We start from the raw sequence: 25,758 nt of genomic DNA, 5'->3' as shown, positions 1-25,758 counted from the left end.
GTTGAAAGAGATTAGGTTGATGCTAGAGGATTGCAAAGGGCCAGAAATCCAACTTATCCCCATAAGCTTCAGAAGCAGTTAATTAGTATGTTAGAGACTCTGGCAGCAACCCATTTACAAAGTATATATTCTTTCCAAGTAACATTTCCAAAGAAGCAAAGATGCTTTATTAATTCACTGCTGGTTCCCCCAGCCTCCTTGGACCAAGCACATTAGTGCTGCAACAGCCTCTTAAAAACCATGGCCTGTTTTATTTTTTTTTTGGGGGGGGACGTCGACGGCCATGCTTCTGATGCTGTACTTTTGTTACCAAGGAGCAAAACAGATGGAACTTTTATTTAGATATCTAGTGGCTAATTTTTAAAAGCTTTATCAAAATAGCTGTTTTGAAAGTTGCCCTTCTCTGGCTAATGCATAGGATATAATATTTGTCTTGAAATAAAAACAGTTTGATATTACAGAACCTCTCATTTGAAGGGTTGGAGTACCTAGAACTGTGACTTTAGCAATTTGCCTCTGGGACCCCTAATTTTGATTTTTTTCTAAAACAGTTAAACACAAGGTCTTGTGGGGCCTGCTATTTCCCTAGATAGAAGCTGGACAAGGCTGTCAGGATCAAAATTAACTCCTGCTCGGATTAGGACAATGGCATCCATAAACTATAAAACGAAGGTTGAAAGGGATGTTCAGGATAGGGTTCCTCCGTTGCTGGCCTCCATCTCTAGAATATTAAGCATCACAACAGATTTTTCTGTTACATAAACACAGGTACATTAGGTAATCCAGCCATATTCTCGAACTGTTTCTAGAAGGGTATCAATTGCATCTTTCAGCAGCAACTCCTTCACCGGTGGAGTATAATAATCTCTTCAGTTTTTCCTTCTGCAAGCAAACTGAGAAGTTGTGTTTTGATCTGTTCAGTTATTATTTTGGGGTATTGTCTTCCATTTCGTAAAGCTTTATTTATTTAAAAAATTCTTATAATGCACAGGTGTTAGTTCTTCACTAATTAACTAACATCCCTTCTGACCTCAAAAATATTAATGGATGATATACTTTTAGCACCTGTATTAAATATCAATACAAGCACTTTATAAGTAACTCGATATTTTACTGGTCACCAGTGAAGCCATTTCAGTAATGGAGTTACATGTTCAAATCTGCTCCCTCCGCGTCTGGCCACCATTTTGAAAGCAAGTCTGCTGTGATCTGGATGCTGTGTGAAGTTTAATGTTTGTGCTATTCCCCTGATGTAGCCTGAGAGACAAAACAGGTGATCCCGTAGGGAGTAATTTGAAAGCGCCACAAGTTTGTGAAGACAACAAGAAAAGTATAATATTAGAACGCGCTACATAGTAACATATAGTAACATAGTAGATGACGGCAGATAAAGACCCGAATGGTCCATCCAGTCTGCCCAACCTGATTCAATTTTAATTTTTTCTTCTTAGCTATTTCTGGGCAAGAATCCAAAGCTCTATCCGGTACTGTGCTTGGGTTCCAACTGCCGAAATCTCTGTTAAGACTTACTCCAGCCCATCTACACCCTCCCAGCCATTGAAGCCCTCCCCTGCCCATCCTCCACCAAACGGCCATATACAGACACAGACCGTGCAAATCTGCCCAGTACTGGCCTTAGTTCAATATTTAATTTTATTTTCTGATTCTAAAACACTCCCATTATATTCTATGGATGCACTAAATTGGCTAGCGTGCCTTATAGTAAAAGACACCCATAGTTTTTTGTTTGTATGCTGCTTTTGTAGTTTGATATAACGATGCTGAAAGACTACACTACAGCTTTTGCACTTTTCACCCATTGAGATTGAAATTCATAACTCTTGCCATTATATATTTACAAGTTAGTTGCTGGTGAACTTTCACTAAAGAACATGGACTGAAGTTATGGATGAATGATTTTGTTTTTTTGATGCAAGTGGAGTTTTTTTCCCAGCCCTGTTCTGGTGAATGCTGTGTAAGTTCAAGAGCTGCTGTTTGAGATCTACTTTTCTCCACATTTCACTTTTATTTCTTTTGTTTTCAGACTTTTGTGTGTACTTAGGAGAGCCCAACAACTCTTACAACACAGATAGTAATTTGATTAATAGTTTTTTTGACACATCTGGGTCAAGTTGTTTGGTATTATAGCAATATGTAATCATAAAATCTGAATTTATCACAAGTAAACTGAATCCACTGAATACAGAGTGAAATTACGATGTTGGCATGGAGGGTCACAAATTATATAACATTTAATTGTTTTTTGGGGGGGGGACCTTAAAGGATACAGATTATATCAAAGATAGCTAAGACACTGTTAACTTGGGCATGAATTTATCATGTTGGGCATACGGGATTGGACCATGCAGGTCTATCTGCCATCATCTACTGTGTTCTTTTTGTACACATTTAGTCCACTTTGCAGCCCCGAGGCTCATGAAAATGTTTCCATTTATCATTGAAAATCATCCATACAGTGTAATAGTGCAGGCCCTCAAGTCACAGTGAGCAAGATGCTAAATCAAGCCAGCACATCAGAATGCCAAGAAAACAAGCTTTATTATTTAAATCATTTTCTAGAAACTAACACTGTAGTCTTGAGTTTGGACCTGCTCAGAAAGATTTCAATTTAAAAATTGTTTTCTTCAAAATCTGGCCTGTCAACTTCCTTCTTCATCATTAAGTTATAACTTTTTTGTGTGTGTTAGAGGACATTTCCAGATGTAGTTGTTTATGATGGCATAGTTCCTTTTATGTATGTACAGTCTTGGAAGTCAGACCTACTGGTGTCTGCTCCGACATAACTGTCCACCACACAATCCACAAAGAAAGCGGCTGGAATTTGAAGTCAGGAACACCACTTCTTAGGTGTCCCTGAGAAATACAGGGTACCTTGGAGGCTCCTTCAGCTCCTTTTAGTTTCCCATGTACACCACTGAGTTGCTGTCCGTTTCATCAATCTTCACTTTGTAGAGCAGCCCTGGAGGGAGATATTTCTGCAGACTCTTCCACACAAACACTGCCACATTTTCCACAGTACTGCACCACAACAGAAATGTGTCAAAAACCATTTAAAAAAAAAAATTAATACCAAATAGCATTGCACTTAGCTGGAAACAACGAGAAAATCCTCTTTTGTACAGCAAGAACTGCAAATGGATACCTAATATTGAAGATATCATGGGTATGCCCAGCTGCTATTAAACTAAATAAAAATATTAAAGTTTAAGCTGGAATTCTTATAATCTAGAGATCGAAAGGGAAAAAGTCATGTTGACAAAGGAAAAGCTTATGTTAAGAACTGACAAAGATTAATAAGATCCCATTGTAAGGTAGGCAGATGCATGGAAAGGGCTGGGTATAGGGTTTCCCAGAAGAACAGGATGCTGGCCTTTACAGAGGCCTCAAAAGGAAACCTGTTCCTTATAGATTAAAACACACAAAGCTAATTGAGAAATTAGGATGCCTGCTTCCATAGATTAGAACATATATCACATTTAAGGAAGGTTAAGTAAAGGCCGCAAGGATAGAACAAGTGAAACTGCCACCTGCTGGGTTTAAAAATTGGACTTAACATTAAATTAAGGATTTAAATGTAAATTGATGAAAGGTGTTCCTGGGAAGGAAGTCATGTGATCAACTATGCCATTGTATTCTAAAATTAAGGATTTAAATGTAAATTGACGAAAGGTGTTCCTGGGAAGGAAGTCATGTGATCAACTATGCCATTGTATTCTAAAGTATGAATTATGTCACATATGCTATAAATCTGTTTGACTTGGATTTTTCCCTTTGGAGAGCACAGAATATTTGAGGGACGTGTATTGGCTCTCCCCAGACATGGAAAGCATTAATAAACACATATTTGCCTATTATACGGCTTTTTCTCATGTCTGTTATTTGAATTCACAGAACGGAGTCTCTAGCCCAGTTATGTTGGCAGAGAGAGGCCATTCTGGCAATGATTTTGGCCCCGCTGTTCAAGTCTCCCAGCCTGGCTTGAACACTAATCATAAATTAGAATATCCAAAATCCTTTTGTGTTTGGCACAGCTATCTTTTCTGCAGGTGCTCTAGGTATCTTAAGATAGGATAGTGAGAAGGGGTGCTGGGTGGGCATTCTAGGGCTGTTGATTTGTTGGACTTACCCTCAGCTAAAAGGATTATGGGTAGTTCATTTTCAGGAACAATACTAAGGAAAAATCCGAATTATGGTTTCTAACACAAGTTAAAAACCTGGTCCTTTGAGGAAGGGGAAATTATAATTACAGATGTATTATAATTTTTTTTTCATTGTGTATATAGTTTTTTGTTTTTAAATGTATTATTTTGTCCTTTAATACCATTTGAAAAGATGGATTCTATATATACTGACAAATAAAGGCCCCTTTTATCATGCCGTGGTGCAGTGTTTTAATGCAGGCCTGCAAAGTAAATGCTCTGATGCTCATTCGATTCCTCTGAGCATCATCAGAGCATTTACCTAGCCACCTCACACTAAAATACTTAATTTCCTCTGGAGCAATCTTTTGGAACAAAGACAAATTTAAATACTGTATTGACAAATGCCAGATTTAGAAAACTTTAAGGTTCTTATGTTCCTATTTGCTAGTGATTCTTTTGTAATTATATGTACCATTTCCTTATTTCTAATTATTATTTGTATACTCAAAAAATAAATAAATATATAACTACATATTTGCTCAGTGCAACAGTAAACTATCCCGGTAAGATAAGTTGGCTGTTTGTTAAAATTCTTATCATACTTCTACAAAGGATTCCAAAAGAGGATCTTATTGAGCAGTAAAACTGCCAGTAAATGCTGGACCAAGTGGACAAATTATCAACCATGGCAGGGCTTATGGCAGCTAAGTTTAGTCATCTCTTCACTCTTAGGAATTTGCACTATATATATATATATATATATATATATATGATTTTGGAATGGTGTGGAAAACTGAAAGTGAAAGTTAAAAGGAGATAGTTTCCGTTCAAATATAAGGAAGTTCTTCTTCACCCAGAGAGTGGTAGAAATCTGGAACGTTCTTTCAGAGGCTGTTATAGGGGAAAGCACCCTCCAGGGATTCAAGACAAGGTTAGACAAGTTCCTGCTGAACCAGAATGTACGCTGGTAAGGCTTGTCTCAGGGCACTGGTCATTGACCTAAGGGCTGCCGTGTGAGCGGACTGCTGGGCACCATGGACCACTGGTCTGACCCAGCAGCGGCAATTCTTATGTTCTTATTAAGTATTGGAGAGAGAATTTAAAGATTTCTTCATTATGTGGACATTTTTTTAGCCACTGATTCAGTCAAATCACAAACTCTACATCTAGGTGGGAGTATACATGAGCAGCCATACTCTAGCATTTTCATTATTTAATCTTATTGAACTGATAATAATAATAATAACTTTATTCTATACCGCCATAATCGAAGGACTTCTAGGCGGTTCACATTCTAAGAAGGCTAGACAATCGGCAAATTACAGGAAGCAAGAAGTGAGGGTTACATAAGTAATATGTAGGGGACATAAAATTACGTTGAGGTAGAGAGAGGGGGAATATATCATTGGGAGGGAGAGGCTTCTGTTTAGGAGACGAATTTGTCAAACAAAACAGTTTTAATTGATTTTCAGAATGTGCCGTAGGTCAGACTGGCTCTATTTATGTAGTTGTCCAGCCTGCTTGGAACATGAAGGTCCTGTATTTGCAGCCTGTGATCTTTGGGTACATAAAGATGTTTCGGTTTCTGGTTGGTTGTGTAATATGAAGTGTGATAGCAGGTAGGAAGGCGCTAGACCCCAGACCTGCTTGAAACAAATGCAGGCAAATTTGAACAGAATACGAGCCGCTATTGGCAACCAGCGCAACTTTTTGTAGTAAGGGCTGATGTGGTCGTTTTTCCTCAATCCGAAGATCAACGAACTGCTGTGTTTTGCACTATTCTTAATTTTTTTACTTTTTGGGGGGGATACCTAGGTAACCAATATTGCAGTAGTCCAGCGTTGATAGGATCAGAGACTGCACCAGCAGTCTAAAGGACTTCGCGTCAAAGTATTTTTTAAATGGTCCTTAGTTTCCAGAGTGTACAAAAGCATTTCTTCATCACTAAGTTCGTGTGGTCTGCCATGGTTAGGTGTGTGTCCGGTGTGATACCCAGTATTTTTATGGTTTTGGAGATTTGGTAATCGTGGCCGTTTAATTGTAATGATGTTCTGGTAATTTTGTCCTTGGGGCGTGCCAAGAAGACTTTTGTCTTTTCTGTGTTTAGTTTCAGTTTGAAGTCGGTTGTCCATTTTTCATAATACTAGTTCCCAGTCTGAGGTTGCACCTAGTTTACAATTATTTTAATTAATTCATTTTTTTATTTAACATTTTTCATGGTAGTAATGGGTTTTTGCTATGGATTATATCGAGGATGAACTGCTTTCTTCAAAACGGCAAAGCAGCTGCAGCCCTGGATTTGTGGCAAGCCGGCATTCTCACCTTTCATTCCATTCAAATGTACAGTTGGATCCCATGGAATTTTAAAGAGACAGTTCACACTGATATTTAATAATAATAACTATTTTTATACTGCCATACCACAAACAGTTCAAAGTGGTTTACAGGGGAAGAGACTGTATACAGACAATGACAGAGAATATGGGCTTATTGAAGATGTTCCCTAGTATGTTTCTGTACATTCACTTGGGTGTCAGGTCAAAAGCGCGCCGGGAAAAGGCACGAGCAGACAATTGAGCGCAGCGCAGAGGCGCGCACCGAAGAAAAATTACTGTTTTTAGGGCTCCGACGGGGGGTTTTGTTGGGGAGCACCCCCACTTTACTTAATAGAGATCGCGCCGCGTTGAGGGGTTTGGGGGGTTGTAACTCCCCACATTTTACTGAAAACTTCACTTTTTCCCTGTTTTTAGGGAAAAAGTTAAGTTTATAGTAAAATGTGGGGGGTTACAACCCCCCAAACCCCCCACAACGCCGGCGCAATTTGTATTAAGTAAACTGGGGGTGCTCCCCAACAAAACCCCCCGTCGGAGCCCCTAAAAACTAATTTTCTTCGGCGCACGCCTCCACTTGCGCTCAGTTGTCGGCGCGCGCCTTTGTCTTCCGCGTTGTTGTGTATGAACCTTTACTTGTCTGATTAGATTGTAAGCTCATTTGAGCAGGACTGTCTCCTTTGTGACTCTGTACAGTGCTGAGTTATGTCTGGTAGCATTCTAGAAATAATTAATAATAGATGTAATAATAATATATTCCCTCTCCCACCTTTCCTCCAAAGTATGCATATTGAGATAATTGAATATGTCCCCATATGCCTTATGATGAAGACTACTGACCTTTTTAGTAGCCTTCCTCTGGACTGACTCCACCCTGTTAATATCTTTTTGAAGGTGCGGTCTCCAGAATTGTACACAATATTCTAAATAAGGCTTCACCAGAGTCTTATATGGGGGCACCAATAACTCCTTTTCCCTAATGGCCATACCTCTCACTATGCACCCTAGCATGCTTCTAGCTTTTGCTATTGCCTTTTCAACCCGTTTGGCCACCTTAAGATCAAACAAAGACTCCTTACAGCAATAAAGCAAGGGAGTGTGTGGCATAATGGTTAGAGCTACAGCCTCAGCACCATGAGGTTGTGGGTTCAAATCCTATGCTGCCCCTTGTGACCCTGGGCAAGTCACTTAATCCCTCATTGCCCCAGGTATATTAGGTAGAGTGTGAGCCCACTGGGACAAATAGGGATAAATGCTTGAGAACCTGAATGTAAACCACTTAGGTTATAAGGGATGTATAAATACTAAAAATAAATATTATATAGAAAGAGTCTTGCTAATTTTTCTCTGATTATGGCACATACCTTACTACATTAGCAAAGTAGGGAACATCTTTATCCAGATTTTTATGATCCAAGGGCTCCATGATTGCCTTCTAATGATACAAAACAAGAAATAAATCTGTTACTTTGATCTAAATATCACACCCCTATGAAAATGTCTTACAATACTTTTAAATGTGGTATACTAAAGGACACAGTTCAGTGCGGCAGGGGGGGTGTCTAGAACAAGTTCCACACTACTGTCCTACAATCTCTCGGGATAATTGACACTTAATTAGCAATAAAGCACAATTACTTACCGTAACAGGTGTTATTCAGGGACAGCAGGCAGATATTCTCACACGTGGGTGATGTCGTCCAAGGAGCCCCGGTACAGACACTTCTAAAGTGCATCGCCACTTTAAGATTTCAGACAGTTCACGACAGCCCGCACCACACATGTGCGAGTGCCTTCCCTCCCAACGTAAGCATGCGGTCTCTCAGTTCAGCAAGCCAGCTAAGAAGCCAACGAGGGGAGGTTGGTGGGTTGAGGGCTCTGCACAGGGCTAAAAATAGCCGGGGGATAAGGGCAGAACCGGCCTGAATATTATTTGCGGATTTTCTATATTCGCGGGCCGGCTCTGCCCCTAACCCCTGTGAATATGGAGGGGGAAGTGTCTAAATGTTGATGCTGAATTGAATCAATGCTTTTTTTGCACAGCGCCAATTTGCATATTATTTGGTTATTGCACTGATCAAAACTTTTGCATTAGCCCCTGTCTCTAATGCATTCTGCATTTGCTCCTTACTGAGTCAAATTAGCCACAAGCGCTATAAGTAAAGTGCTTACCTCCATATACTGTTTAAGATCTGTAAGATTCATCACCATACCAGTGATGGGATCAACCTATAGGGAAAATAAAACACCTTTTAAGACTCCATTCCTCAAATGACTGGCAAGCTAGCTTCAGTCACTGGGCGTAGTTCTTATGACACATGCTTCATGCTTCATTTCTGTGACTCCCTATTTTGATTCGGAGCAAGTTGTAAATGTCTCAGCTCTGGCATGCTCTCCTGGTCTCTGGTCCATGAAAAATTCTGGGGAAGATTCTCAAAACTAAAATGTGCCTTCAGCGGGCATGTATTTTAGCAGTGGATTGTCAAAATGGCTTACTGTGGTCTTTTCTGAGTTTTCTAGCAGTCTCCGTTACTACCATGCAAATGTAGTACAAGGTCATTAATATTAAAATGAGCACTCCAATCGATTATAATCGCTGAGCGATTCCCTAACCTTGTGCCACATTTACGGCCAAAGAAATATTTGCTTACAGAAAGGGTGGTTAGATGTGAGGAATAATCTCCCAGTAGAGGTGGTGGAGACAGAGACTGTCTGAATTTGAGAAAGCATGGGACAGGCACGTGGGATCTCGTAGGGAGAAGAGGAGTTAGTGGATGCTGCAATGGGTGGACTGTTGGGACATTTGGCCTTTATCTACCATCATGTTTCTGTGGTTGTATTTTTAAAGGAACTGTGCTTTTTTAATTTAGTCCCAGTTTTAAGGAATAGTTTACCATTGGAGTTAAGAGGAATCTTTAGTAAAGTTTTTAAAAGAAATTTAAAGGCTCATTATTTTCAATTGGCTTTTTTTTTTTTTAATTCAGCTGACTGAATTCGTTGTGCTTTCTGCATTGTGAATATATATTTATCTAGTGTGTTTGACCTTTCTTTCCCGTTTTTTAATGGAGTTCTTTTATTACCGTTGTTGAATTATTTTGTAAACTGCTCTGACCTTATTTGTAGTTTAAGCGGTAAATAAAGAGTTTTAACAAACATACCACCACTACCACCCCCTTTAACAAAACCATAGTCTGGATTTTAGCACCGGCAACAGCTCTGACGCTCATAGGAATTCTATTTGCATCAAAGCTGTTACCGCCGTGGCCAGAGCTAAAAACCGCCCTATGGTTTTGTAAAAGGAGAGACAAACATAACAACCAAAGCAACAAAATCATCTTATACATAATCCAGTTGTAACTCAAAGTGATTTACATTCAGATACAATAGAAATCTTTTTCTGTTCCTGGTCTCCTGGAGGACTTACAATTTAAGTTTGAGTCTGAGCCAATGGGGGGTTAAGTGACTTGCCCAAGATCTCAAGGAGCAACAGTGGGATTTGAACCTGGCTTTGCCGGTTGTCAGCCGTCGCTTAACCATTAGGCTACTCTTCCACTCATTAAGATGCTCCGTTTCATTCTGATTTTTATTGTATTCTTATGTTTCTCTGCTGCAGTTGCAGCTGGCCAGATGGAGAGCTTGAAGACGCAGGTGTAGGAGAGATAGAGAATAAAAAGTTGAAGGGAGGTGCAGTTTACATGTGTATGTTTGGCACATGGGATGGTTTCTGATCTTTAAAAAAAATGTAGTATCAGACGTAAGGAACCTGAGTAAACGCAAACACAGGTTTTAAATTATTACATCATTATTTAAGGAAAAGTTATCCAAAATCCATATTGCCCATGTAAAAAAGTAACTGTCCCCTTAGTTGCTGAATGAACCAATTAACCAAATGTAATTGATAATTTGATTCAGCTGGCAACACAACCGGGTGCAACTGTTTGAAGATCAGAAACCGTTCAGTGTGACATATATGTAAATAACAAGGGAAACCAGGAGGGAGCAAAAACTTTTTCACATCACTGTTGATGGACTTGACCCTCTTTATCTGCCTTTGGCTTGTGCTTCATACGAGTCTGCAGGGATGTTAGGTAAACACAAAGCAGACAATAAAACATTTACCCTCTAAATCTGTGGTCTCAAACTCAAACCCTCTGCAGGGCCACATTTTGGATTTGTAGGTCCTTGGAGGGCCTCAGAAAAAATAGGTAATGTCTTATTAAAGAAATGACAATTTTGCATAAGGTAAATCTTTCCTTTTGACTAAGTCTTAATAATAATATTGTCATTTATAGCTAAAGAGACATATGATCAAGAAACTGTTTTATTTTACTTTTGGGATTATGATAAACATACTGAGGGCCTCAAAATAGGACCTGGCAGGCCGCATGTGGTCCCCGGGCCGTGAGTTTGAGACCACTGCTCTAAATATTTTAATAAGCAACAGAAACAAAAGAAAATTAATAACACAACAATAAAAACAACTTACCTTTCCCTGTAGAGTCACCACAACTGAAAAATAAAAATTGAAGCAGGTCAAATGATGGGTGAGCAAAGGTTTTGTGGACTCCTGTAATGGATCAGTGTCAAATCTTTCGACACATGTCAGGGATGGAACAGATGGGGCGAAGATACACTGTTATGACACTTAAGTACTCTGTGTGAGGCCCAAGCCTTGAGCAGGGAAAAATCATACATAAGAATTGCCGATGCTGGGTCAGACCAATGGTCCATCGTGCCCAGCGGTCCGCTCACGCGGCAGCCCTTAGGTCAAAGACCAGTGCTCTAAATGAGTCCAGCCTCACCTGCGGTTGTTCTAGTTTAGCAGGAATTTGTCCAACTTTGTCTTGAATCCTTTGAAGGTGTTTTCCCCTATAACAGCTTCAGGAAGAGCGTTCCAGTTTTCTACCACTCTCTGGGTATAGAAGAACTTCCTTACGTTTGTACGGAATCTATCCCCTTTTAACTTTAGAGAGTGTCCTCTCGTTTTTCCTACCTTGGAGAGGGTGAACAATCTTTCTCTATCTGCCAAATGCATTCCCTTCAGTATCCTGAATGTTTCGATCATGTCCCCTCTCAGTCTCCTCTTTTCAAGGAAGAAGAGGCCCAGTTTCTCTAATCTCTCGCTGTACGGCAACTCCTCCAGCCCCTTAACCATTTTAGTCACTCTTCTCTGGACCCTTTCGAGTAGTACCATGTCCTTCTTCATGTATGACGACCAGTGCTGGATGCAGTACTCCAGGTGAGGGCGCACCATGGCCCGGTACAGCTGAATGATAACTTTCTCTGATCTGTTCGTGATCCCCCTTCTTTATCATTCCTAGCATTCTGTTCACCCTTTTCGCTGCCACCATGCATTGCACAGACGGCTTCATCGACTTGTCGATCAGAACTCCCACGTCTCTTTCCTGGGAGGTCTCTCCAAGTACCGCCCCGGACATCCTGTATTCGTGCATGAGATTTTTGTTACCGACATGCATCACTTTACACTTATCCACGTTGAACCTCATTTGCCATGTTGATGCCCATTTCTTGAGCTTCATTATGTCACGTTGCAGATCTTCGCAATCCCCATGTGTATTCACTACTCTGAATAACTTCGTATCATCCGCAAATTTAATCACCTCACTCATCGTACCAAGCCCAGATCGTTTATAAAGATGTTGAAGAGCACGGGTCTTAGCACTGAGCCCTGCAGCACCACCACTGGTGATATTCTTCCAGTCCGCGTATTGTCCATTTATCTCCCACTCTCTGTTTCCTATGCTCCAGCCAGTTTTTAATCCACGTGAGTATTTCACCCTCAATTCCATGGCTTGCAATTTTCTGAAGTAGTCGTTCATGTGGAACCTTGTCAAACGCCTTCTGAAAATCCAGATATACATTGTCGACCGGGTCGCTCTTGTCTATCTGCCTGTTTACTCCCTCAAAGAAGTGCAGCAAGTTCGTCAAACATGATCTGCCTTTGCTGAAACCGTGCTGACTGGCCCTCATCAGCCCGTGTTCGTCAAGGTGATCAATGATGCGGTCCTTTATCAGCGCCTGTACCATCTTTCCCGGTACCGAGGTCATACTCACCGGTCTGTAGTTTCCCGGATCTCCCATCAAACCTTTCTTGAAGATCGGCATAACATTCGCCACCTTCCAGTCTTCTGAAATCTTTCCTGATTTGATCGACAGATTGGCTATTAGTTGAAGCAGTTCAGCTATAGTGCCTTTCAGTTCCTTGATGACCCTCAGATGGATGCCATCCGGTCCCGGGGATTTATTGCTCTTAAGCCTATCAATCTGCCTACATACCTCCTCTAGACTGACTGTCAACCCATAGGGGAATGTAATCTGTAAAATTCATGCCACAAGGAATGAGAACTAGGGAACTGGCTCTATATTTGCTCAGCAAGTTTAATCCAGTCCTCAAATAGGACACTGGTCTTTGACCTAAGGGCCGCTGCGTGAGCGGACTGCTGGGCACCATGAACCACTGGTCTGACCCAGCAGCGGCAAATCTTATGTACTTATGTTTTTACTTTATTGCATTCACAGATTTATAATCTTGCTTTTCTCAGGGAAAGAAATGGGATAAACCCAAGAGCAGATCAGTTGGGAAATCTGCTGTCAACTGCTTCCAGATTTGCAAAACATTGTTTATAATGTATTTAGAGGATAAATCCAGTCCTGGGTTTATCTCATTGCATGCAGGCACTTGGCAGTCTTATTTTTCTTAGGGAAAGCAATGGGGAAATAATCCCAGCACACACTGGCGTAAACCCAGAACTGGCTCAAACCTGCCCTTCAAATCTGGATCCAGTCGGCAGCCTTTTTGTAGATCATACTTGCATGTGGTGACTATAGTTCTTATAGATTCTTTTATTTATCAGTTTCAAACATACAATATCAAGAATTAATCTTGTACAGAAAAGAAGGTATTAGCTAAAAAATAAATACATAATCTATATTAAAAAAGAAATAGATAAGATAATCCATCTCAAGTCCATATAATGATTGAAATCCTTGATTACTAGAACGAAGAGAAATAAGCATACAATAATCTTAGGAAACTTAAGGGCGTCTTCTATCAAACTGCACTAACAGTTTTTAGTGCAGACAGCCGCGCAGAATGGCCCGCGCTGCTCCCGATGCTCATTGAGTTCCTATGAGCATCGGGATCAGCGCGGGCCATTCAGCGCGGCTCCCCACGCTAAAAACAGCTATCGCAGTTTGAGAGAAGAGAGTCTAAGTTCTAACATCTGGAAAAATTATGACAGATTAAATTACAAGTTTTGGTGGAATTCTGTATGTCATATATATAAAATGGAGCGTAAATAGCAACACAGAGGATATTTTGATAAGTTTCAGAAAATATGGGGACCATTAACAGATTTTTGCAATGAGTAATAGCATTTTCCCAAAGTAAGATATTTGACATGAGGGGTTGTGGATGGGTAATATTTATTAATACTATAATGTATATGAATGTGTTAATAATTTTGATATATTGTAGATGAAATTTCTGTAGAGGATGGGAGGGTTTTTTTTATCCTAATATTAATTCTTTAGATATTAGATGTAGTATATAATATTCAAGATATATAGAACATAGGTATTGACTGAAATGTTATATTTAAAGTGTTACATGAAAGTTAATCAAGTGCATATATACAAATTCGTATGATTTCATCTGATACACTTGTTGTAATATGTAAAAATGAATAAAGAATTTTTAAACAGAATCTAATTTTTAATAGTTTGTATAGATTCATTGCAGAACAGATTTGATCTGGTCATATGTACCTTAAATTCATTTTTGGAAGCAAGGCTGGAATTTGGCTGCCAGGCCCTTGCTTTCTGCTCATACCTAAAGCCTCATAGAATCTTTGTTTAGTCCTCTGTAGGTCTTTTAGGGAAAGAATATCAATTCCAAGCCCATCCAAGTGACCTGGGGTGAGATGACAACTCTGCAAAGAGAGCTAGAAGGATGAGTTTTGTGAATTCAGCATGAATTATGGAGAAGGAGATTAGCAAGATAGGAATTTCTAACCTCAGGGGTTGCACAGTATACAGCCTCATGAAGATATAGAACAAAATACATTCACAAATGAAAAGATGTGTGAGGGAACCACTAACACAAGGGGTCACTCGGAGAAATTGAGAGGGGACAGGTTTAGAATAAATGCTAGGAGGTTCTTTTTTACCCAGAGGGTGGTGGACACATGGAACGCGCTTCCGGAGGTTGTGATAGCCCAGAGCACATTGCAGGGTTTCAAGGAAGGTTTAGATAAGTTCCTAAAACATAAGGGGATTGAGGGTTACAGATAAAAAAAGAGGTAGGTTACAGAAATGGGTCACTGGGGCAGCCTGAAATAATGTTTCTAAGAATGTGGCCACCAAACCTGCCAGTTTCATCTTTCAAAGATTTTTTTAATTCTCTGTAAGCCTAAATGTGCAATAGGGTACCCTAGAGGCACAACCGCTTCTGAGATAAAAACACTCAGTGGTTTATGCCTGCTTCCACTCTTTCTCTCTGTGTTTTAAATGGAAAAGAACACCCGTATCAGCACTAGGTATCTGATAGTGCAAGATACAGGGTGGTAAATGTACCTAATTTAAGTCACTATCAGCATGACATTTTTTTTTTTTTAAATTAAAGAAATATTCAGATCCTACTTTAAAAACTCTTCTGAGTGAGGCCCCTGTGTAGTGCAATGGTTAACGCTACAGCCTCAGCACCCTGAGGTTGTGGGTTCAAACCCACGCTGCTCCTTGTGACCCTGGACAAGTCATTTAATCCCCCCATTGCCCCGGGGACATTAGATAGATTGTGAGCCCTCCGGGACAGACAGGGAAAAATGCTTGAGTACCTGAATAAATTCATGTAAACCATTCTGAGCTCCCTTGGGAAAACGGTATAGAAAATTGAATAAATAAATTATGCACATGTTGGCTTCTGACCTTTGTAATTGTGACCGTGGCCGTTTGGGTTATTACATTTCCCATACAGTTTCTTGTTTTCTTCGTCACTGAGGGACTTACTAGAGAAAGAAAGGGAACCTTTATGAATTTGAAAAATAAAGAATACATACATAAAATATATACATTGGATAAAAAAAAAAACCAGGGACAAAAGAATCTCTTTTTGGTTGGAGGGGCCAGGAAACCAATCTCCAGCTCTGCCCCCTAAGCTTTCTAACTGCTGATATTGGTGAAGCCATGGAGTCCGAGGCCTGCCCCATTCTGCTATTTAGGTGAAGCCAAGTCATCCTGCATTAATTCTCCATTAGCCAGTTTACACAAGGTGATTGCAACACTTCATATTTCACAACCCCAGAAACCGAAACATATTTACCTACCCAAAAATCACAGGCTGAAAATACAAATCCTTTCTGGACAGGACTTTCAAGTTCCAAGCAGGCAGACAACAGTCCTGGCTGGACAACTACATAAACAGAGCCAGTTTGACCTACGGCGCATTCCGAAAATCAATCAAAACCATTCATCTCCTAAACAGAAGCCTCCAAATGATATATTCTCCCTCTCTCTACCTCGATGTAATTTCGCTGGTTTTTTTGCAGTTCCTTTACCTAATTCTTATGTAACCCTCTCTTCTTACTTCCTGTATCTCGCTGATTATCCAGCCTTCTTCAAATGTGAACCACCTAAAAGTCTTTCGATTATGGTGGTATAGAAGAATAAAGTTATTATTATTATTATTTAATGCTGGCTTTTGCATGCTTAACACATTTTAGTAAAATAGCTCCCATCAAGCAGAACTTTCTTATCTAGTATGTCGATAATTAAGCAAGCAATGGCAACAGAATAGGAACCAAAGAAAGAAGTGACTCTCACAGCCAATACTCAGGAGCCCAGGCTGAATCCCAAAATATCTGGATAGGCTGGTCACAAAAGGTGCAGCCAAGGGACTCTGAATCAGATGCCTGGTGGCCACCCTCAACGTCTAAGCTTGAGCATTATTTTTTTTATTTATTTAAAAAAATATTTTTTTTTGTAAATCTTTTATCCATTTTCAAAAAATTTCAACAAGTGAACAATAAATATTCATAAAATACATTAATTAATCACTTGACAATCTTATTTGTATTACTTTAAATAACTAAATATAAAAGTCCCACCCAAATTCTTTAATAAATTTCCATTTTCAGAAACTCCAACAAGTGTATAATAATTATTCCAAAAATATATTAATTAATTACTTGACATACTTATTTGTTTTACTCTAAATAAATAATTATAAAAGCCACACCCCTCCCACCCATCCTGTAAAACGTAACATTATCAATTTTTATCAATCATAATCCCTCCCCCCTTTATCTTATCTAATACTCCGGTGTTTAAGATTTACATACGGTTAAAAACTAAGCAGTTTACATAATTTACATACATAGTATTTAAAATAGACATGCAAACAATCCTCAGAAAGACACCCTAGTTTAGATAATAAAAATCATGGATAATTCATCAACTTTACCAGAAATAGCTAAAAAAAACAAAGCATCTACAAATAACTGGGTCTTAAGTACTTTTCTAAACCTGCCCTTTTCACAGCAATTTCGTATCCATAACTTAACTCCTGCACAGCAGAAAGTCATTTTACCAGTCTCGACAAGTCTTGGCTTCACAGAACACAAAGTTCTTTTTGGTATAGACTTCTCCCTCCCTATTTGTGGGGGTTAGGGGCAGAGCTGGCCCGCGAATAGGGAAAATTTGCAAATAACTTTTGGGCCAGCTTTGACCCACCCCCGGACTTTATTTAGCTAGTGGTCTAGCGGTGACGCGGGGCAAGATCGATCTTCCTACGCTCCTGCCCCGTGTACAGCCGTGCTGCGAGTTCCCGTGGTCTCACGAGACTACAACAGGAACTCCCAGAACTCAACAGCATGGCTCTGCATGGGGCAGAAGTGTAGAAAGACCGCTCCTGTGTCACCGCTAGACCACCAGGTAAGGTCCTGGGGTCCTGGGGGCGGCTGCTCGCCTCCTCCTCCTCTGATCGCCCCCACTTCTCCTCCAATAGTCTCCCTCCTCGCCCCGATCTAAGTCCCGGGACCGTTTTTTGATCATATGCCTCTTTAGCTATAAATGGCAACATTATTGTTAAGGAAAGATTTATAAACTATAAAGAGTTTTACCTCATGCAAAATTGTCATTTCTTTAATAAGACATTTTTCTGAGGCCCTCCAAGTACCTACAAATCCAAAATGTGGCCCTGCAAAGGGTTTGATATTTTAAGACCACTGCCCTATAACAATCCAATGGTCATCATGCTTTTGAATATTAAACCTGGAGAGGGGAGTGGTTGGGTCAGGCCATCCAATGGTCATCATGCTTTTGCATATTAAACCTGAGGAGGGGAGTGGTTGGGTCAGGCCATCCAATGGTCATCATGCTTTTGCATATTAAACCTGGGGAGGGGAGTGGTTGGGTCAGGCCATCCAATGGTCATCATGCTTTTGCATATTAAACCTGGGGAGGGGAGTGGTTGGGTCAGGCCATCCAATGGTCATCATGCTTTTGCATATTAAACCTGGGGAGGGGAGTGGTTGGGTCAGGCCATCCAATGGTCATCATGCTTTTGCATATTAAACCTGGGGAGGGGAGTGGTTGGGTCAGGCCATCCAATGGTCATCATGCTTTTGCATATTAAACCTGGGGAGGGGAGTGGTTGGGTCAGCCCATCCAATGGTCATCATGCTTTTGCATATTAAACCTGGGGAGGGGAGTGGTTGGGTCAGGCCATCCAATGGTCATCATGCTTTTGCATATTAAACCTGGGGAGGGGAGTGGTTGGGTCAGCCCATCCAATGGTCATCATGCTTTTGCATATTAAACCTGGGGAGGGGAGTGGTTGGGTCAGCCCATCCAATGGTCATCATGCTTTTGCATATTAAACCTGGGGAGGGGAGTGGTTGGGTCAGGCCATCCAATGGTCATCATGCTTTTGCATATTAAACCTGGGGAGGGGAGTGGTTGGGTCAGGCCATCCAATGGTCATCATGCTTTTGCATATTAAACCTGGGGAGGGGAGTGGTTGGGTCAGGCCATCCAATGGTCATCATGCTTTTGCATATTAAACCTGGGGAGGGGAGTGGTTGGGTCAGGCCATCCAATGGTCATCATGCTTTTGCATATTAAACCTGGGGAGGGGAGTGGTTGGGTCAGGCCATCCAATGGTCATCATGCTTTTGCATATTAAACCTGGGGAGGGGAGTGGTTGGGTCAGGCCATCCAATGGTCATCATGCTTTTGCATATTAAACCTGGGGAGGGGAGTGGTTGGGTCAGGCCATCCAATGGTCATCATGCTTTTGCATATTAAACCTGGGGAGGGGAGTGGTTGGGTCAGGCCATCCAATGGTCATCATGCTTTTGCATATTAAACCTGGGGAGGGGAGTGGTTGGGTCAGGCCATCCAATGGTCATCATGCTTTTGCATATTAAACCTGGGGAGGGGAGTGGTTGGGTCAGCCCATCCAATGGTCATCATGCTTTTGCATATTAAACCTGGGGAGGGGATCCGTTTTCTCAAAGTCCCTAGATTACGTGTGAAGGAGGCATAGCCCCCCGGGATCACCTGTGCAGCCGGTGGGACGCGCTGACGGTGACGCTTTTGGAAATGCGAATCAGCCGCGCGTCCTGCATCCTGGACAAAACGAAGCAACCGGTGCCCCAGGCCTGAAGCGGGAGCCTCTTCCTGCCCAAAGGCTCGGCTCCTCCTCCTCCTCCGCTGCGCCGGCTGCGCAGTTTCTCTTTGAGAATGCGGCCTTGAGGCCGGGCAGTTGCGCTAAAGGGAGTCTTTGAATAGGGCCAGAGAAAGCGAAATCCCCAGATTCTGTAACACGAAAGATTTTCGTTCTTGCAACGACAAAGAAGAAAAATAAAAGTGACAACACAAACAAAGTGAACAGAAAGGTGATAACGGTATCTTTTTCCCCCCCTGACCAGAGAAAAGGAGTTTTAGCTTCCCCAAGCTAATCACAAATCCCATTTAGTGAAACAATAAATAATAAGCCACTTAAATATATCATTTCTATACAACGTCAGTAGCTGGGGGAACCACCCCATGCCTTCTCAAACCTACACCAGCAAAAAGCAACATCTTCTACCTGCTGCTAATGCCAGCCTCAGCCCTCCTTCTGATGTCACTTCCTGCTCATTGCTGAAGGCATTAAGGGGGATGCAGAGGAAAGGGGTGCACTGCGCTGTGATGCTGGGCACCACCACCCCAGGTGCCTCCCCTCACTACACCAATGAACAGGGCAGCCAACTATTTTACCCATAGAATGAGACCTAATGATTCTGTAAAAACATAATTGATAGTTTCAAGTTTATTAGGTGACTTGATTAATCGCTTAATCGAATTTCTAAGCGATGTACACATTAACATTTACATTTGTTAGGGGACAATACAATACTTACAAATACTTAAATAAAACTAAATTGCACTCAGTTTAACATATTCTAAACATTGGGTAAGGAGGGATGAAATACAACTCATAAAGTAAAGAAGAAACATTAAGGGCAAATAAAAAAGGGAAATAAAAAAAAGGTGTAATAAGATAATAAAATTAGGTTGCAAAGTCATCTTTAAAAAGGAAAGTTTTTAAGTTACTTTTAAATTTCCCAAATTCCTTCTCCTCCCTTAAAGAAATAGGGAGGGCATTCCAAGTCTGAGGTGCTGTACATGAAAAAATAAATTGTCGTCTCGTGTTAATAATTTTCAGTGAGGGAATAGACAGTAAGTTTTGTTCGTTAGATCTTAAAATTCTCCTTGCAGAATATGGAATAAGTAACTTAAATAAAAATGCGGGAGTCATATTATATAGGGTTTTAAAGATGATTATACACAGTTTATAAGTAATTCTGTGAATAACAGGGAGCCAGTGAGCATTTTTGAGAAGTGGTGTTATATGGTCAAATTTTTTGGACTTGGTTATTAGTTTAATTGATGCACAGAACACAGAAGTAGGGATGGACCAAAAACTTTCCAGCACCCAAGTGTAGGGTTACTACATTTTGCATCTGGAAAAAGAGGACGTGTGGCCCCCGCCCCCCAGCCCCATGCAAACCTCATCTGGAGTGCATCTGCACAGATGTGATGACATCATGCACATGCATGCAACATCACCGTGTCATATCCGCACACGTGCACATGCACTCTCATGGTGTGGCATCTCTCTCCTCTCCTGCCTGCAGTCTGGCATCTTTCTCTCCCCTCCTTCCCTTCCATGTCCTAGTCTGACATATCTCTCCTTCCTTCCACCACCCTTCTCCAGAATCTGACATCTCTCCCTTCCTTGAGTTATTCCTCCCTTCTTCCTGTCTGCTTCCTTCAGTCCAACACCACCCCCCTTCCTCTTTTCTGGGCCCCCTCCCTCCAACATTGTTCCCTCTCTCATCCCCTGGCTTCTAATCTGTACAGCATCTTTTGTCCCTCCCCATCAGCCCCATGCCCAACATTTCTTCTTCTCTCAACCCTTTCCAACACCATTCTGCATCTCTTCCCCCACCATATTCAACATTAATTCCTCTTGCATCTTTCCATCTCTCCCCCTTCCCTCTCCTCAACATCCAGTATTTCTCCTTCCCTCCTCTCCATGATCATGTCCAATTCCCTTGTAAACCATTTTCTTTCCCTCCCACTCCCTGCACCTATGTCCAATTCTTCTTTTCTTTTTCCTCCCCCCCCCAACTGCATCTCATTCCCTCTCTCCCTAAGTCCATTGGTCCTTCCTTGCCTTCCCAATCCCCCACCCCAGCCCATGCAACATGTTCTTTTCCCCACCTCGTGGGATCCTGTGGCACAAGTTTCAAGTTTATTTAAATTTAATGGTTCGCTTAAGAATTCTAAGCGAATAACATTACAATAAATATTGGGGTAAAAGCAGTTAAGATCATTTTTGTGAGTTAAAAAACATATTCGTGAACACTTAACAAAACAGACACTACTGGAGTGGTTGGGAAAAACATGAGGGATAAAAGTTACAATATTGTTGTGTCCTCATAGATAGGCGAAGAGAGTTGGATAGGGTAGGATAGAACATTGGGGTTGGGGTACCTGAAGGTAGAAAGTTTTTGAAATTTATGATATTTTAAATTAATGAAAGATGATTCCTTTTTAAGGGTTAAAGGAAGCTTTAAACAAAAATGTTTTTAGATTAGTTTTGAATAAAGTGAGATCTTTAATATTTCTAATGTGTAAAGGAAGAGAATTCCAGATAAGCGGGGCTTTGACTGAAAAAATATCGTGTCGCCTAGTTCCTATTATTTTCAATGATGGAACCATAAGTAATTCCTGACTGTTAGACCGGAGAGAGCGATTTGAGAAGTGTGGGATTAATAAGCGGTTAATAAACTGAGGTTCGTTTGTAGTTGTTGTTTTAAAGACTAATAATGCTATTTTATATATTATTCTTTGATTAATGGGTAGCCAATGAGATTTCTTCAGATATGGAGTCACGTGATCGTATTTCTTTCCATGATGTATTAATTTTATGGCGGTGTTTTGAATTATTTGTAAACGTCTTTGTTCCTTGTTTGTTATGTTTAATAATAAGGAATTACAGTAGTCTAATTTGGATATTATGAGTGAGTGGACTAAAATATTTACTGATTTAGGCTCTAAGTACTTAGACATTGAACGGATTAGACGCAAGCGGTAAAAACAGTTTTTAACTGTGTTGTTAATATGTTCTTGGTAAGAAAATTTACTATCGATGATTACGCCTAAAATCTTAAGTGAAGTTGCTAATTCAATTGGTGTGTTGTTGATCGAAAAAGGGATTGAAAGTTTTAGGTCTTGTTTTGAAGGAAAAAATAGACCTTTCACTTCCCCCATCTACCTCCTCCTTGGTCACTGTAATTTTAAATCTTTAGGCAGCCAGTAAGCAAAAGAGGTGAGCACACAGCTGATGGCCTCCCCTTGGAAAACAGTAATTCCCTATGGTCTTAACAAGGAAATAGCTAAATCTCAATCATCTAATGGTCCATTCTGTTTCCTATTACAAATAATAATAGTATGTGTTCATGACGGTAGATGTCATGTGACCATGCTACGTTTGTATATACATTCACACGTAAAACGTTGATTCAGCTCTTCACTTTAAGATTCTTTGGCGATGTGTTCCTTCCATTAGGAGACCCGAAGGTACTTTATCATTTTGAATTTATAAGATATTTTTGAACAGGTTAATCTTTTTGAGAACTGCATTATTATATATATTTTTGTTTATTTTTAGTTATCTTTCTTTCCTCCTGATGACGCAATTTTTGGTGAAACACGATCAGTGTTGAGGAAATGTTGGACATTTTATCCTTTCACGATGAGGAACTTTGATCACATGGTGATTTTTGTTTAATGAGTTCGAGCAGTTTTCTCTCCCTCCTCAGGGTCTCTTCCCCCACCCCCCACCTCTGTCTGCCCCTCCCATAGTCCAGCATCTGCCTCATGTCATAGAAACATGGTGGCAGATTAAAGACCAAATGGCTCGTCCAGTCCTTTTTCTTCTGTTTACAAACCACACCTTCCCATGTTCAGCATTTGTTCTCCTTTCTTCAGGGTCTCTCTGCCTCTTTCCTTTCTCCTTGGTTCAGAATCTTTCCACCTCTCTGCAGTCTCTCTCTTCCCTCTATACACCCCTAAATTCAACATCTGCCCTCCACTCTTCTGCCTCCCCTGTGTTTCATGTTTCTCCCTCTATCTTCCTTCTGTTAACATTTTGAGTCCTCCCACCTTTGTTCCAGGTCTTTCTGTCTCTCACTCTTTGTCCTCCCTCTCCCCAAGGCCTGGCAACTCTCTCCTCGGTTCAGTGTGTTTTCTCTCTCTACCCCAGCATCTGCTCTGTCTTCCCTGAAGGGAGATAGGTTCAAAACAAATGCAAGGAACTTTTTTTCACCCAAAGGGTCGTGGACACTTGGAATGCGCTACCGGAGGAAGTGATCAGACAGAATACGGTACAAGGATTCAAACAGGGATTGGATGGATTCCTGAGGGATAAAGGGATCGTGGGATACTGAGGGAGGAGCTGGGAGGTAACACAAGTATAGGAAGTAAATCAGGTAATGAGTATAAACTAACCTGGTCGTGCATGTGCAAGACCGGAGGGCTAGGACTTCGATAGGAAGGCAGGACTTAAATGGGAAACCAAGGTGGCAAGGGAGCCCCTTCTGATGATTCAGACAGGTCTTGACCTGTTTTGGGCCGCCGCGGGAGCGGACTGCTGGGCGGGATGGACCTGTGGTCTGACCCGGCGGAGGCACTGCTTATGTTCTTATGTTCCCCCTCCCTTTTGGTTCGTCTGCTTTTCCGCCCCTCCTCAAGGTCCTTTTCTGTCTCCATCTCCTCCTCCACCCCCCCCCCCATGTCCAGATCCAGTGTTTCTATGGGTTTAGTCAGCTAAACTCTAAGTTAAGTGGGATATTCAGTATTTAACAGACCATGCTGAATGGCATAAAGGAAGGATTGAGTTTTAAGTACAGTCCATTGACTTTGGCAAGTTAAGTCCTGAAAATCAGTCTTTACTAGCCAAATGTTCACTCCTGCTCCAGAATGACCCCAACATAACCCAGTTTTCAGTGACCCGGAGCCATTTAGGGACAGTGAAATTGCTTTTGACTATTACCCCCCCCCTCCCGAGACAACCATCTCTTTGGTGCTTACGAGCTTTGGAAATGCTTAAAAATCACCACTTAGCCCCAAAACAAACAAAAAAAACCTAAAACCCTACGATTTAAAACTTAAAAGCTTAGTTTCCTCTTAAAGTGTGCATAGGCCCAGTGAACCGTCTCTCTCCCTGACCTCCTCGCGACCTGGATTATATCACTTCCTACTGCTGGAATAGCACAGTTACTTACCGTAACAGGTGTTATCCAGGGATAGCAGGCAGATATTCTTGACTGATGGGTGACGGCACCGACGGAGCCCCGGTACGGACAATTTTAGAGTGATTGCACTCTAAGAACTTGGAAAGTTCTAGCAGGCTGCACGCGCGAGTGCCTTCCCGCCGACGGAGGCGTGCGGTCCCCAGTTAGGATAAGCCAGCTAAGAAGCCAACCTGGGGAGGTGGGTGGAACACAAGAATATCTGCCTTTTGTCCCTGGATAACACCTGTTACGGTAAGTAACTGTGCTTTATCCCAGGACAAGCAGGCAGCATATTCTTGACTGATGGGTGACCTCCAAGCTAACAAAAGAGGGATGGAGGGAAGGTTGGCCATTAGGAAAATAGATGTTGCAAAACAGACTGGCCGAAGTGTCCATCCCGTCTGGAGAAAGCATCCAGACAATAATGAGATGTAGAAGTATGAACTGAGGACCAAGTAGCAGCCTTGCAGATTTCCTCAATAGGAGTGGAACGGAGGAAAGCTACAGATGCCGCCATAGCTCGAACTCTATGGGCCGTGACAGAACCTTCCAGTGTCAGTCCGGAATGAGCATAACAGAAAGAAATGCACGCTGCAAGCCAATTGGACAACGTACGTTTAGAAATGGGACGTCCCAATTTATTCGGATCAAAGGACAGAAAGAGTTGTGGAGTTGATCTGTGGGGCTCAGTACGCTGTAAATAGTAAGCTAAAGCCCGTTTACAGTCCAAAGTATGTAAAGCCAGAATGAGAGTGAGGTTGCGGAAAGAGTACAGGCAGAACAATCGATTGGTTGAGATGAAATTCAGAGACAACCTTAGGGAGAAACTTTGGATGTGTACGCAGAACCACCTTGTCATGATGAAAGACTGTAAAAGGTGGATCAAAGCCTCGGCAGCGGCGGCTCCTTGACCAATCCGTGCTTACAACGTTCCCACACTCGTGGTCTGGCTGGCTCCCCCACCAAAGCCCTTCGCAGTGGCAGACCCTCCCGCATCCGTCCCCGCGTCCCAAGCCTCTCCGAAGGCCGGCTCCCACGAAAATGGTACCCCTCTGTCCAAAGCCGCAGCGGCAGCCTCCCTCAAGACACATTTCAAATCTGACATTGTAATCACAAAACAGAAAATAAAATTATTTTTCTTACCTTTTGTTGTCTGGTCATTATTCATATCATGTAGGGGTCCCAGGCTATGGTTGGCTTTTGATAACTCGCTTGCCAGGGCCCCTTCTTTCTTCTTCCCTCTCTCCATCCCTGCAGCTGAAGACAGGCACCTCCCCCCAGTGGTCTGAGACAGGAGGGAGCAGTTAGGAGAGGGTCTGAGGGCAAAGAGGGGCTCAACAGTGCCCAACCACCTTTCCTTCCCTCCCTCCATCAGGTGCAGTGAATCCACCAATGTTA

General features: G+C 41.6%; 1 protein-coding gene across 1 annotated transcript; it reads right to left on the bottom strand.

The window, feature by feature from the left end:
* Positions 1 to 1,956: 1,956 nt before the first annotated feature.
* PTS (6-pyruvoyltetrahydropterin synthase) lies at positions 1,957 to 19,578 on the bottom strand. Its single transcript, XM_033928739.1, has 6 exons — positions 19,073 to 19,578; positions 15,440 to 15,519; positions 10,980 to 11,002; positions 8,666 to 8,722; positions 7,858 to 7,928; positions 1,957 to 3,039 (listed from the first exon to the last, which is right to left on the bottom strand). The coding sequence occupies exons 1-6, from the start codon at positions 19,138 to 19,140 to the stop codon at positions 2,916 to 2,918; spliced, it is 423 nt and encodes a 140-aa protein (XP_033784630.1). The 5' UTR covers positions 19,141 to 19,578; the 3' UTR covers positions 1,957 to 2,915.
* Positions 19,579 to 25,758: the final 6,180 nt, after the last annotated feature.

The sequence above is a fragment of the Geotrypetes seraphini genome, chromosome 19, assembly GCF_902459505.1.
Source record: "Geotrypetes seraphini chromosome 19, aGeoSer1.1, whole genome shotgun sequence".
NCBI classification, from domain to species: Eukaryota; Metazoa; Chordata; class Amphibia; order Gymnophiona; family Dermophiidae; genus Geotrypetes; species Geotrypetes seraphini.
The sequence above is the reverse complement of the archived record's forward strand: the minus strand, read 5'-3'. Positions and strand labels throughout refer to the sequence as shown.

What these genes read in the sequence shown, in the direction of transcription:
- PTS (XM_033928739.1), bottom strand. Translation starts at nt 19,140, where the DNA reads ATGCAGGACGCGCGGCTGATTCGCATTTCCAAAAGCGTCACCGTCAGC. An exon ending in CCACGGTCACAATTACAAAG is followed by an intron (nt 11,003 to 15,439) that starts GTCAGAAGCCAA and finishes TTTATTTTTCAG; the next exon opens with TTGTGGTGACTCTACAGGGA. An exon ending in TACTTTGCTAATGTAGTAAG is followed by an intron (nt 3,040 to 7,857) that starts GTATGTGCCATA and finishes GTTGTGGTGCAG; the next exon opens with TACTGTGGAAAATGTGGCAG.